At 48.3% G+C, this 11,994-nt stretch overlaps 1 protein-coding gene across 1 annotated transcript; it reads left to right on the forward strand.

The window, feature by feature from the left end:
* The first annotated feature begins 8,105 nt into the window (after positions 1 to 8,105).
* Positions 8,106 to 10,871, forward strand: LOC146177354 (uncharacterized). The gene is made up of 2 exons (XM_084581135.1): positions 8,106 to 8,341; positions 10,205 to 10,871. The coding sequence occupies exons 1-2, from the start codon at positions 8,174 to 8,176 to the stop codon at positions 10,526 to 10,528; spliced, it is 492 nt and encodes a 163-aa protein (XP_084437261.1). The 5' UTR covers positions 8,106 to 8,173; the 3' UTR covers positions 10,529 to 10,871.
* The last annotated feature ends 1,123 nt before the right edge of the window (positions 10,872 to 11,994 follow it).

Genomic DNA, 11,994 nt, shown 5'->3' on the forward strand with positions numbered 1-11,994 from the left:
ATGCTTGGAAGTATCCGCCGAGCGTGGGTACCCGTAGTGCCTGGTAGGTCAAGTGGTACTATGTGGCTAGTGGACGACCGTGATAAGCTCGGAGATCGGCCACGTTGACTGGTCCGGCTTCTCGACCACCCTGCACATGGCGAATAAAGTAAGAAAGCCGAGACACGCGCTATGTTATTGTGTAAGGGCCAGTCCATCGTGGTGCGAGAGAAGTAGCAAACCCTTTTGCTGCTTCACTTAGTGGGTGCGTGCGGCGAAGGACTTTGTCGCCGACTGTTAACTCCAAAGGTCGCCTTCCCTTGTTGTACTGGTTTGTACTGGAGCTGCGCCAGGAAAGATGCCTCGATGCGGGATGCTTCTCTAGCCATGTCATCGAAGTCCGCGAACTGACGACACCGGAGATATGGCTGATACCTTGGATGGTACCGATGTATAGCATGAGCCACCTTCTCTGGTTCCCGAACTGCAGGATCTGCCCGCTCATGCAGCTCTTGAAAACTGCGCAAAAACTCTAGCAAACCCTCGTTTTCGCCTTGCGTCCTGGTGCAAAGCTCGTCTATCATACGGATGTCATAATCAGGCGGCAAGAACTCTTCTCGAAAACGGTCTATAAAATCCTGCTTTGTTGTGAACGGCCGCTGTCTACGCCTCCAGGTTGCTGCGGAACCTGCCAAAGCTACGGGAAGCACACGCGTGACCAGAGCGCTGTCCGAAATTGCCATTACCATCTGATAATCGTCGATTTCATAAAGAAACTCGCAACCAGAATTCTTGTCGGCGTATCCTTCAAACCTTGGCACGGCCAAATTCAGCCGCAGCTGATTATCGCGATACAAGGGAGTGGGCGTTAACGAAACTGCCTCGCTTCCTACCATTTCTCTGAAATGGGCCTTTGATTCAAGTAGCTCGAACAGGAGGCCAAGAATTCCACTACAAATGTCCTACGGTTCGCTTTTCCTGTCTTCTGATTGCTGATGCCCGGAACCCGCCTGTGTGGGAGGCCGAACTGTCTCTGTCAACTGGGCGCTTGCACCCGGTAAGTCCGACATCGCTACGCACGAAACTGCATGAACCTCAAATTGCTACACTCGCGGGGCAAGCCAAAGCTCGAGTAGAAATCACGTTGGGCGCCAAATGAAGGCTCCGCCTTCTAGAATACGGGTTCGCGAGCGATGGTCTCGCCCGACGAGTGAAAACCAAGTCTTTCTTAAAAACACCGGTTTATTCCGGATCAACCGAAAAGTATAAAATAGAAAAGAAACAGCATTGGTCAAAACTGCGCTGGACACATGCCGTCGAAGTGCGCGACAATGGACTATGCAGAATAAAACGGAACATTGGTCAGGGCTTCACCGCGACAACACAAAACACACTGCGGCGCGGATAGGGCGAGTACAAAGCGTTGATTACGGTACAAAAGCATTGCTACTCGCGTGGCAGCACTCACGCTAACACTCCTAAGGCTTTCTTGTAGGCGCCGCTTCCGTATTTGCCTCGCAGGACTCCGCTCCGTCGTCCGTGTACAGGGTGGTCCACTCTAAGTGCGAACACGGCTCCGCGTGGCCGCGCTCCGCGGAGCGCCAGCGGATCCGGCGCATTCGCGCATCGAAGCAAAGCCGCGCAGGCGCAAAGGGGCCCGGGGGACGAGCTTCGTGTCGTCTGCTACCGTGCTGGCACGCACCTCGCTTGCATTGCTGGAAAGAAATGCAATGCAAGCAAGGTACGCGCCAGCGCTCGGCTTGAAACGCTAAAAGGGGCTGTGGGGCTCACAGAGTGCAGTATGGTGTTCGTCGTTTTGTAGTCTATTGAAGGTTCCGTCGAATAGAAATGTCCTTGTTGATGAAAAACCGGGTTATCTAGCTGCAAGCAAGGATTGAAAGGCGGAGAACCCAGGGAAATTTTTGATCGATGCGCACGGATACATTAAAGTAGGGGGCTTGATTGATCTATGTACGCAACTGAGGCATTTAATTCACGCGATCCACTCATTAACATGATTGCACTTCTTAAAAAAAGAGCGACCCGACGGTGTTGCTCGCAAGCTGCAGATACTAAACGAAACGCGACAAACTACAACACTATCGACTGCATGCCAAGGAAGCTTAAGTCAAAAGTCGATAAATGGAGGACTGCTCTAAAAATTACCTGCAACAGCATCGGAAAATGTAAAACTCGAAAACTTGCTAACTCAATAATTCGCAAGGCAATTTTTCTTTGTCGACAACCATGGGCTAAAGGTTAAGAACGTAATGGATTTGATATACTTTGGCAATCAAGGAACATTTACGCCATATAAGAATGTTTGGGAGTGAGAAGCACAGCACCACTGTTACTTGAAGTTCTATGGATCTATGAGGTCGCCTTTTTTTTTTGCGCAAGCAGCACTAGAGAACAATGCAAATGAGCACCCAAAGGTTCGACGCGCGGCGACTGATTTGAGACGCGTTCGTCACACACGTGTGCGACAACCGGCTGAGTTAAATCCCAGCCACGGTGAACGTTTTTATATAGATGTAAAGTACCCGTGTACTGTCAGTGCACGGCACTTTAGCAGTGTCAGTACATGCTAAAGAACATGCAGGTAAGCTCCCTGAAACGGCCAGACCTCAAGTAGCTTTAGGCGTCGAGCACAAAACTGAAACACGCAATCAAGGCACGATAATGGCGCCCTCCTACAACAACTTGTTGCGACCCTTTACGAGCAAAAATAGCTGAATATAAAGAGTCACTTCTTGGTAAGAGCTTTACGCCATCAGCCTCCTTTATAAAGGCCGGCTCGCGCATTACTGTATAGCTCTATATAGCCGGCGCAGCGTAGGGCGAAAGGCGTTTCTCTTGAACCAGAGCGTGTATGCACCTGATCACCCGTACCAATCACACCGTAGCCCCGTTTCTTCCGGCTATGAAAGGCAGCAGTAGATGATGAAATTATTAACTTATCCGTGGAACCCTATACGAAGCAAACGTGGATATAGCGCAGGTGACGATGTTCCGAAGAGACGTACGCGGCACGATCGATGCCACATTCTTAGAACATTTCGCCGGAAGGCAGCCACAGCACTTTTTTTTTTATTAATTTTTAGGCTACCGCCGGTTCACAATGATGTCCGTAATACATTGCGAGCCTTTTCACTCTCCCTAAGGAGCAAAAAGAAGCACGAGTCGACGTAGAAAGCCTGCGAAATAAGCGCTGCAGCATAGGCAGAGCGGTCGTACTACCCGGTCACGCATTTCTTGGTCACCAGGAGACGGCACCACCCTATTCAGAACTCCAGCGCAAGGCTCCTACTGTCGCGCATGATCCTGATTTCATCACTCCTACTTTTCGCAGCGCTGCATACAGATTGTGAGACGAAGTATAGTTTCAGCTGATGGGGCACGAGAAGCCATCCACTCCTGGTGCGAGAAACAACGCGTGGCGTGCGTCGCGTAGGTGTAGGAAAAAGGGTTTCAAATCACATGCGCGTAAGCTACGAGACATTTCTCATGTTTACGCATGTTAACTCTGCACGTACTACGTGGAACTAAAACTGTATTAGGATTACCCCTAAAGCCCTCAAACGTAGTGAATTTGCAAAACCTTCACAGCTGGTTTGGAGTGACCATTTATGGTTCGTGGACAATGAGGCATTTAGGCTTTCGTCTTAATAAACCGTGATGTCCTGGCATAATGCGCATGTAGCCGAAACCATTGAAACCTGCCTCCCAATCTGTAAGAAAACGCAGATCGTCTCAAAAGAAAGGAACCGCCTGACATGTCACGGAAATATTGCTTTCGCATCTCCCTAGTTGTCTCCAAAAGCCTCGGGCCAATAGCCTTCTTAATCTGGTTTTCTCGCTTCATAAGTGTTACTTTGAATTCCGTTATCTGGTGTTCAAAGCATGAAACAGGTTAGAGTAAAAGCGACCCCTTCACCTGCCCTTGGAGATGAGGCCCCTGCCTGGAGCCTCCTTACCTCGCTTGTTATTGATGTTTCCCGCTACACAGAGAGCCCGTTCACGTTATTTCCGGACCTAGCTGTGCCGGTTCAATTTGTCGGTGATCATAACGACGTTGCCAAGGAACTCTACCACTTATTAGTGTTCCTCTATTCGTTCTAGCTGGAAGCATGGACTTGTTTATCCATTGTTTATTCATTTTTGGCCACTGAGTCACGATGGCATCTGACAAGCCAAGAATGTATGCTTCAACGAAACTTAAAGCCAAAACAGACAGTCGCGATCTCCATTCTTCGGTCGAAAATTACAAAACAACCTGTCGAACCCAAATGCTTACTTTTCGGTCCCATGTATGCAGGAACAGGAGAATAATTTCTACGTGACTGTAAGGAAAACCCACCATCAGAAGACAAGTACCGGCCCAGAGGGCATGGCTTAGACGCCTAAGGAAGTCGGATAAGTACGCAGAATCCAAGATTGCGGACTGCGTGGGAGAGGTCGCCCTCCGTTAGGGGGCCACTGATCCAATCCGATTGATCTTTACGACCAACGAAATTAGTCCAATCCAATCCAGGCAGTAGCCACCTGTAATTAGCAGAGTTGGCTCTCTGTTGAAGGTGGTCAAAACTATCCAGAGCCCTCCACTATGGTGCCTCTCAGAGCCAGAGTCGCTCCGGCATGTCAAACCTAAACCAGACAAAACGAACTCCGTGCAAACGACATGCGATTACGAATTCTTTCAATTAATGCAGTCATTTGCAGAGCAGTGATTTTAACTGAAATTTTTGCTCGGTTCCGCAAAGCCGAGGCGCCTGACAGCGGCCGACTACTCTGACGGCGTGGACAACCCCAATTTCGGCGAGACCCCAGCGGCTACCGACGGTGCTTCTTCCGGCCGGCAGCTGTGGTGCGTGTTCGAGCCCGGCCGCGGAGGCTACTCGCTGCGCGATGTGCCGGTGTCACTGTGCACAGTGGTGCTCTACTGCTGCGTCGACCTGTCTGCACGCGGGGTGCTCCACCGGCGCGCCGAGGACGAAGGACCCGACGGGGTCGACGCATTCCCGTTGCTGCGGCGCCAACGTCCGGGCCTGCCGCTGTATGCGCTCTTGGGCAACGGCGTCCAGACCACGGCGGTCTTCTGCAACCAGGTGGATATTTGCGTTCTACGTGTCAGTTCTTTGCTCCAATGGCTCAATGTTTTACTTGTGCATGGCGCTGGCTTCATATCAAGGCGAAAGCCTTTATAGGATCATGATGGGCGTGCCAAGAAAGTGTCCGTCGGCAGAGTGACGGACACTTCGAAGAATTGTGTGATATTTGAGTACAGGAATGAGTGTATGAGGTACAAGGTAATAACTGTCTGTATGTGCAAAATTTAGTTGATATGGAGTAATTAAAAAAAAATGGAGTCAGAAAAGAAATTTGACGTCGAAAGAGCCATCGACGACGATATGGTGTGCAGAAGTGAAAAGAGCCACGAAGTTGGAAATTGTGCATTAAACGTGCAAAAACCTTGCAAAGCTGTAATATCAAGCCTCGTCATGCGTTACAACGAAAACTGTCAAAGTAAAAGAAGAAAAGAGTAGTAAAAGAGAAAAGAGTAAACACAGCCAAAATAGAAAAAAAAGTAGAAAGTAAAAATAGGAAGAAAAATAATAGAAAATGGAGCAAGCAGAAAAAAGAAAGAAAAGGCAAATGAGTGCAAACAGTCGCAGGAAAGGCATTCGCCTTACCGCTCTTAGGAAAGATCTAAGTAAGTGCCTTCAAAGAATATTTATTGGCCGCGCATCCGGTCAAAGAGCGGCATTGTACACCATGGCCCCCAATTCAAGCCTGTTACCGGACGCCACCGAATCAGGCTATAAACATTAGTGTGTACAGGCAAACTGAGGTTACAAAAATTATCATAACGGCGTGTATACTGCATTTTACTCTCATATTCGTTTCCACGCTGGCCGATGTCGCATGACGTCAGCCGTTATGGGTCGGCTCAACCTCGGTCCCTGTAAGGGAGGAACAGAGGGTGAGAAATTGGGAAATATATTTTTTTCTGTTACAGATATGCAGAATGTGTTCTTTATTTACGCAGACCTCTATGCAGTTGGAGGTGAACCATTGTTGCGAGTTAACACATCGTCAGTTGGAACATGTCATAATCGGAACTCCAACGCGACTTGTAGCTGTATGCCATATGCAACGAGACATCGAATGACACTTCAAGTGGCGGCAGTATTTGTCAGTATTGTTAAGTGAAGGTTAAAGAGGCGCTGATTGGAACCCAGAACTCCAGACGGACCACGTGACCGTCAATTAGCTGCCATTCACATCAAACACACAATATATATATATATAGTGTGCGTGTGAGTGCGTGTGTGTGTGCGTGCGCGCGCGCGTGTGTGTATGTGTGTGTGTGTGCGCGTGCGTGTGTGTGTGTGCGTGCGCGCGTGCGTGCATGCGTTAACGCAGTATGCGATGCTGAAAAATAGCTGTCAAGACACTGTTCCATAGTAATCGCACTTGTACATGGCTTTCCCTGCAGAAGAAAGAGCTGAATCGTACGCCGGACCTGGCCCCGTCTTCACGCTGAACGTTATGCGTATCTCGAATTTCTCGTGATGCATTTCAAAATGCGATGCAGTGGTCCCGTCTCTGTCTTCCACATTCACGTAAGTGATGGGACGCAGGTGCGCGGCTCTAGCCCGAACGAACTGAGTGCGCTGGTGGCCACGTGGCTGCACTCCAAGCAGCTGGACGGGCTGCTCTTCTTCTACCGGTCGCACCGCACGTCCACGGCCACAGACGCCGAGTTCTTTGCCCACATGGGGCGCATGCGGGACGACCTGGGCCGATGGGACCTGTTCGTGTCAGCCGTGGTCTCCTTCCACAAGGAGCAGTCCAACGGCCCGTTGTCACCCACCACGTTGGTCCATCAACCCTTTTTTTCTTCTCCCTCCCCTCGGTGCTCAGTGATTAGCTCTCGACTTCTGAACTGAAGGTGCCTGTGTCCAAATCCCGTCCGCGGCGGCCGGTTTTCAATGGAGGCGAGCCGAAAGGCGCCGGTATAGTGTGCGATGTCGGCTGTTCACGGTAAAGAACCCCAGGCAGTCTTAATTTCCGGAGCCCTCCACTACGGCACCTGAAATAGCCTCAGGCGTTTAGGGACGCTAAACCCGTAAACCCTAACCTGAACTTCTTTTCCTTCGGCTTTGATATGGTTTTCAAAGGGCAGTGCTCAAGGAGATGCAAAGTTTGGGCCTGAAGTGGCAAATCATTCTGAATGCTGCCGCAGGGGTCGGCTTTCTTGAGGCTTGAAGCATACATAAAATCAATGCAGTAGACTGCGGTGAGGTATGGAGGACGTATTCAACATGATAATCTAATTTTTGAAAGAAGGTGACCCATATTTTTTTTCGCATTGCCTGTTTTGGGAAAGGATGATGACGATGCATGCACTAATACACAGGCACAGACTATGCGAAGTACAGTTAACATCATTATCAGTGTTCTGTAACATCTATAGTGACAGTACGCTATTAATATGTGGTAGTTACTAGTTATATGTATGTCCCATTTCTGGGAATATGATGTTTGACCCATTGGAAGGGGCGCCTGCCGATTTATTCAGTTATTTTACTTTCGGTCAAAGTGTGGCTGCAAACGACTAATACAATTGAGATTTAGCTGCTGATAGCTCTTATTAAAACAGCCATTATTATTTCTTATTTCTTTGCCTTATGTGCAAATATTCACTTGGACACATTGCGCACTTTTGGATAGACCAACTGGATGCATCTGGTAAAACCAGTTCGGCTCATCTGTTCGTCCAGATTGATCTCAGTGTGCGGTTGCAGCGTGGTCTGTCAAAAAAAAATTCGTCGTCCACGTTCATTCGCTCCATGGCATCTACGCCATATATGGCAAATATATATCGCTCGCTTCAACGTTGCTTCAGTGTCGTATGTCTTGTATTAAATATACGGGAGTAACATTAACTAAACACCAATGAGTCGTTTGCTTTACGTTTTGTATTAAACGTGATATCCTAATTATGGACGATTATGCGATAAACTACACAATTATATTTCATGTTAATTACCTTCTCTAGAAGGGACAAATGAAGATTACAATTATTCCCGCATGGGTGGGGCACAGCGTGCTCTCTCTGGTGCAGGACATCGTTGTTCTGCGCACGCACGACCTGTCCCCTGCTCCGGAGAGCGCGGCCGCATGCCCCATGCCGTTCGCGCTGGGGGGCGCCACGCGGTCGCCGAGCGTGTCGCGGCTGCTAGCCGACCTCCGGGAGACGTTGCCAGGCTTCGAGCGGTCGGTGGCGCGCCGGCTCCTCTTCAGCGTCACCTTTGAGGCGGCCAGTTACTTCCTCAACCGCTCAGGCGCCTTCAACGTGCGTTCCTCTCCGCGTGTTTATTATATGCCTTAACATATCTCAGTAGAACCTTAACGTAACTTGCGTTTGAGTTCTGTAAACATGATCCCAACGACGTGGTCAGTAAAACTGCGCATGACATCAAAGCGCTCGACAAAAGCTGACTTTGTCCTGACTAAGAGCCAGTTTTGTCCTTGCTATGTCTACTTAGAACACTGCATGTTTTCCTGTCCTGTTGCAATTCAGTCACCTCATTTTTCACAACCTCCTCCCCTGACGTGGCGGGCTGTATGCCTCTGACCACCTGAAAGACCAGTTGGCTTTGGTGTCCCTAGCCCAGGACATTCTCGACGCTTAATATTGCGTTAAAGTTGTTTCCTCCTCCTCTTCCTCATCTTCTGTGTTCGGAGTCACCATACTGACCATTTCGATTCAAATAATAGATAGCGGTATAAAATAGTGTACCAGTCATTGGTAAGCCTGACAGGAGGCTCAGGAGGTTTTCCAGTGCGCTAATGCTAGATCCCCCATCCGCCGATTTCATCATTGTCTTTTCATTTCTGTATGTGCCCGCCATCCGTCCATTCGTGCTGTGGCTTGACAAGCTTTGTCCACGTCTCATCGAATTCGAAAATAGCGCGCCTGCGGGGTAATGTCCATCAAAACCGCATGTTACGCTATCTTTAGTGCGCCTCGGCTGCAGATGCAAGCAGCGGCAAGTGCCAGCGCGGTCGGGACTAAGGAGAACAATTTGGGAGGCAAAGAGGACGTCCTGCATGCATCGTGGCACGTCCATCGACAAGTGACGCGTTTTGATGGACGTCTCCGAGCAGGCTCGGCATGGGAAAGATTTTTTAATTCTACGAGAGATGGACAAATTTCGTTGAGCCACAGCGCGAAAGGTGATTGCGTTTTCTAAATCCTAAAAGCAGGTTGCCATTAGCCGGCTCCAAATCTGGAATTTCAAGTAAGCGCTTATGTTAAAGATATCTTTGGGAGAGAAACAGTTATCCTTTAAAAATTAGTTAACTGGCTGCGTAATTAGCGTGATTCATCTAATTACTTATGTACGCCAGCGCTGGCATTATATACAAAGAAAATGACCTGACTCCATCTAAAAGCTTAAGGCGCCCATGCGCTGTGAGATGTCAGTGCAGGTTAAAAAACCCTCAGCAGTTGAAATTTCTGGAGCCCTACACACAAGCGTCCCTCATAGCCGATTTCACTCTGGTTTGGTTAAGAGGTTTAACGTGCCAAACTGGCTCAGGATATAGTAGATTAGAGACGCCGTAGTGGAGGGCTTCGTAAATCTCGACCACCTGGCTTTTTTTTTTAACGTGCACTGACATCGCACAGTTTTTAAATGTTCTGTTTTGTTTCCAGCGCCGTGCTTTTCGCCTCCATCGAGAAGCGATCACTGCGAGCGGAATTCGATCTCGCATCCAAACTGCGTCCATGAGTCGAGCGCCCTAGCCACTGCTCACTAGCTATTACACTTTCGGGACGTTAAACACGTAAACTTGGTAAAGGTAAAGATTGGTATCCAGTGAATCCTTGAAATGTATTATCACAAAATGTGTTTTCTTGAAATTCCTTGCAAAACAATGGAGCTAATGTTCTTTTGAACACTCGAATGACTTCGACGCGGCTTATGTCTTAAACATTAGGTGTATACAGGGTTTTGTTTAACCGCAAAATTTCTGAGATAGCTTTCCTTTGTGGCATATGACGGCTCTCAGGATACTAATGACTAATCACTAGCAACTCACTCTTAGTCCCGATTCTTCCTGCATAAGAACACTTCAAAACGCGCAATCCTTGAGCACAAATTACATTTCGGCAGCATGCGGGTTTTAACTGTCCGTTACGGTACATCCGCAGGAGGGCGACCCCGCGGTCAAGATGGCGGCTAGTTCGAGCTACTGGCAGATGTGCCAGATGGTCACCAAGATGGGCTACAACCGCCACTACTCGCCCTACGGTGACTGCCAGGTGGTGCACAAGGACCGCTTCTGGCAGGCCGGCTTCGGGCCGAACTCTTCGCGCTTATTCGACGCCACGCGCCACTTCGCCGGCGCCGTGCTCTTCGCTATGCACGCCGATGACCCCAGGGGCCGCTGCGGAGAGCGGCACGGGCTAACCAATCACGTGCGCCGATCGCTCGACCGATTCGCTGCGTCCTCTCCGGTTGGGCGAAACGGCTGACGACGGCGGTGCTTTGCGATACGCTGACTGCCTTCATCCTCCCTCGAATACTCGTGCACGAACTAGCTGTGGCTTACAGAAGCTACCAGGGCCCTGGATGTCCGAACAAAGACTGTGGTTTGTGCATGCCCTTTAGCAAGGACGTAAATTTAATAAAGACAGCATTAAGAAACTGTGCTTACGAGCCCTTCTGCCCAGGAGTGTATTCTACTTATATAAACACGTGGCCTTTCTAGACTTTCATTTATTTATTTTTTTGTACTTTCGTCCTCCAATTGATTTTCTGGAGAGAGCTAGCGCATTCATTTTGTCATTTGCATGGCCATGCAGTTATCAAGTCATATGTATTATATGTATACGGCCCTTAAAAAGCGGGCGTAGTCTAAGTGGGGGGCTGTGCAACTGTCAGCAGTAGAACAATATGCCGCTTGCTGCAGATTCATCGACGTATGTGAGCGATACAGTTCCCGTAGGTCATTACAGTCACCAAAAAGATTGACCTTAATTCGTCATACTTTGTCCATACGGTCCCTTTTTGTCATTATAAAGTTGTTAATTCCGCAATATATATATATATATATATATATATATATATATATATATATATATATATATATATATATAGTCCTAGCTAACTTGACCAATTAAATATTTTAGGCAGGTGAGGAAGGAAACCTTTTGCAAACAGCTGCCAGCCGTCGTCATTTTGACAGCGGCGAAGTGAAATGCTGTGCATGATACGTCACGGTAAAGCACATAATTTGATTTTGGCGCCGTAACCACTGCATCGCGTTATCACCAGAAGTTTCGTCTGTACAGAGCTTTCTCCGCTCATTCTCAGTTGTGGAAAAAAAATCGTCAGATTTCCTTGTGCTGCACGGCTTTCGAAAACGAGTTTTTCTTCATTTCAGAAACTGATCTGTCATTGCCTTGTCCACGCGATAAATAAAAAGTAGTTTAAGTCGATTAGAGCCCGGCTGCACATTGTGTTCGCTGCTCCTGAGTTCGTTCCTTCAAATAATTTTTTTTATAATTTCTAACTGATCATTTTAAGCATCATGAAGATTTTCGCTGAAACATCCGGCGTCATGCATCGCCATCTTGGATCCCATGCATCATGGGAACATCATGCAGCGCTAGCGATGTAACCAATTTACACCCCACTGAAAACGACTTTGTCCCTATGCTGATCCAACGCAGACGGACATCATGGTCGAATTTGGACAAAACTAGTTCAATTTGGGCCAAGGTTAAGATAGGTAATTAGCTTTACACCAGGTATCATAGGTTTCCGATATAGAGCAAAAGCCGAAAGCCAACCGACACCGTTTACCCAAGCAAAGCAAAATGTAGCCTGAACAGTTTCTGTTTGTAAAGTTCTGTAGATATTGCTAATGTCACTTTTTATCAGTCAACGCACACAATAAAGTTAGCCAGTCGTTTGGGTAACATAGGTGCATTACCCT

Source organism: Amblyomma maculatum, chromosome 10 (genome assembly GCF_055883805.1).
Source record: "Amblyomma maculatum isolate TAMU_Amacu chromosome 10, ASM5588380v1, whole genome shotgun sequence".
NCBI classification, from domain to species: Eukaryota; Metazoa; Arthropoda; class Arachnida; order Ixodida; family Ixodidae; genus Amblyomma; species Amblyomma maculatum.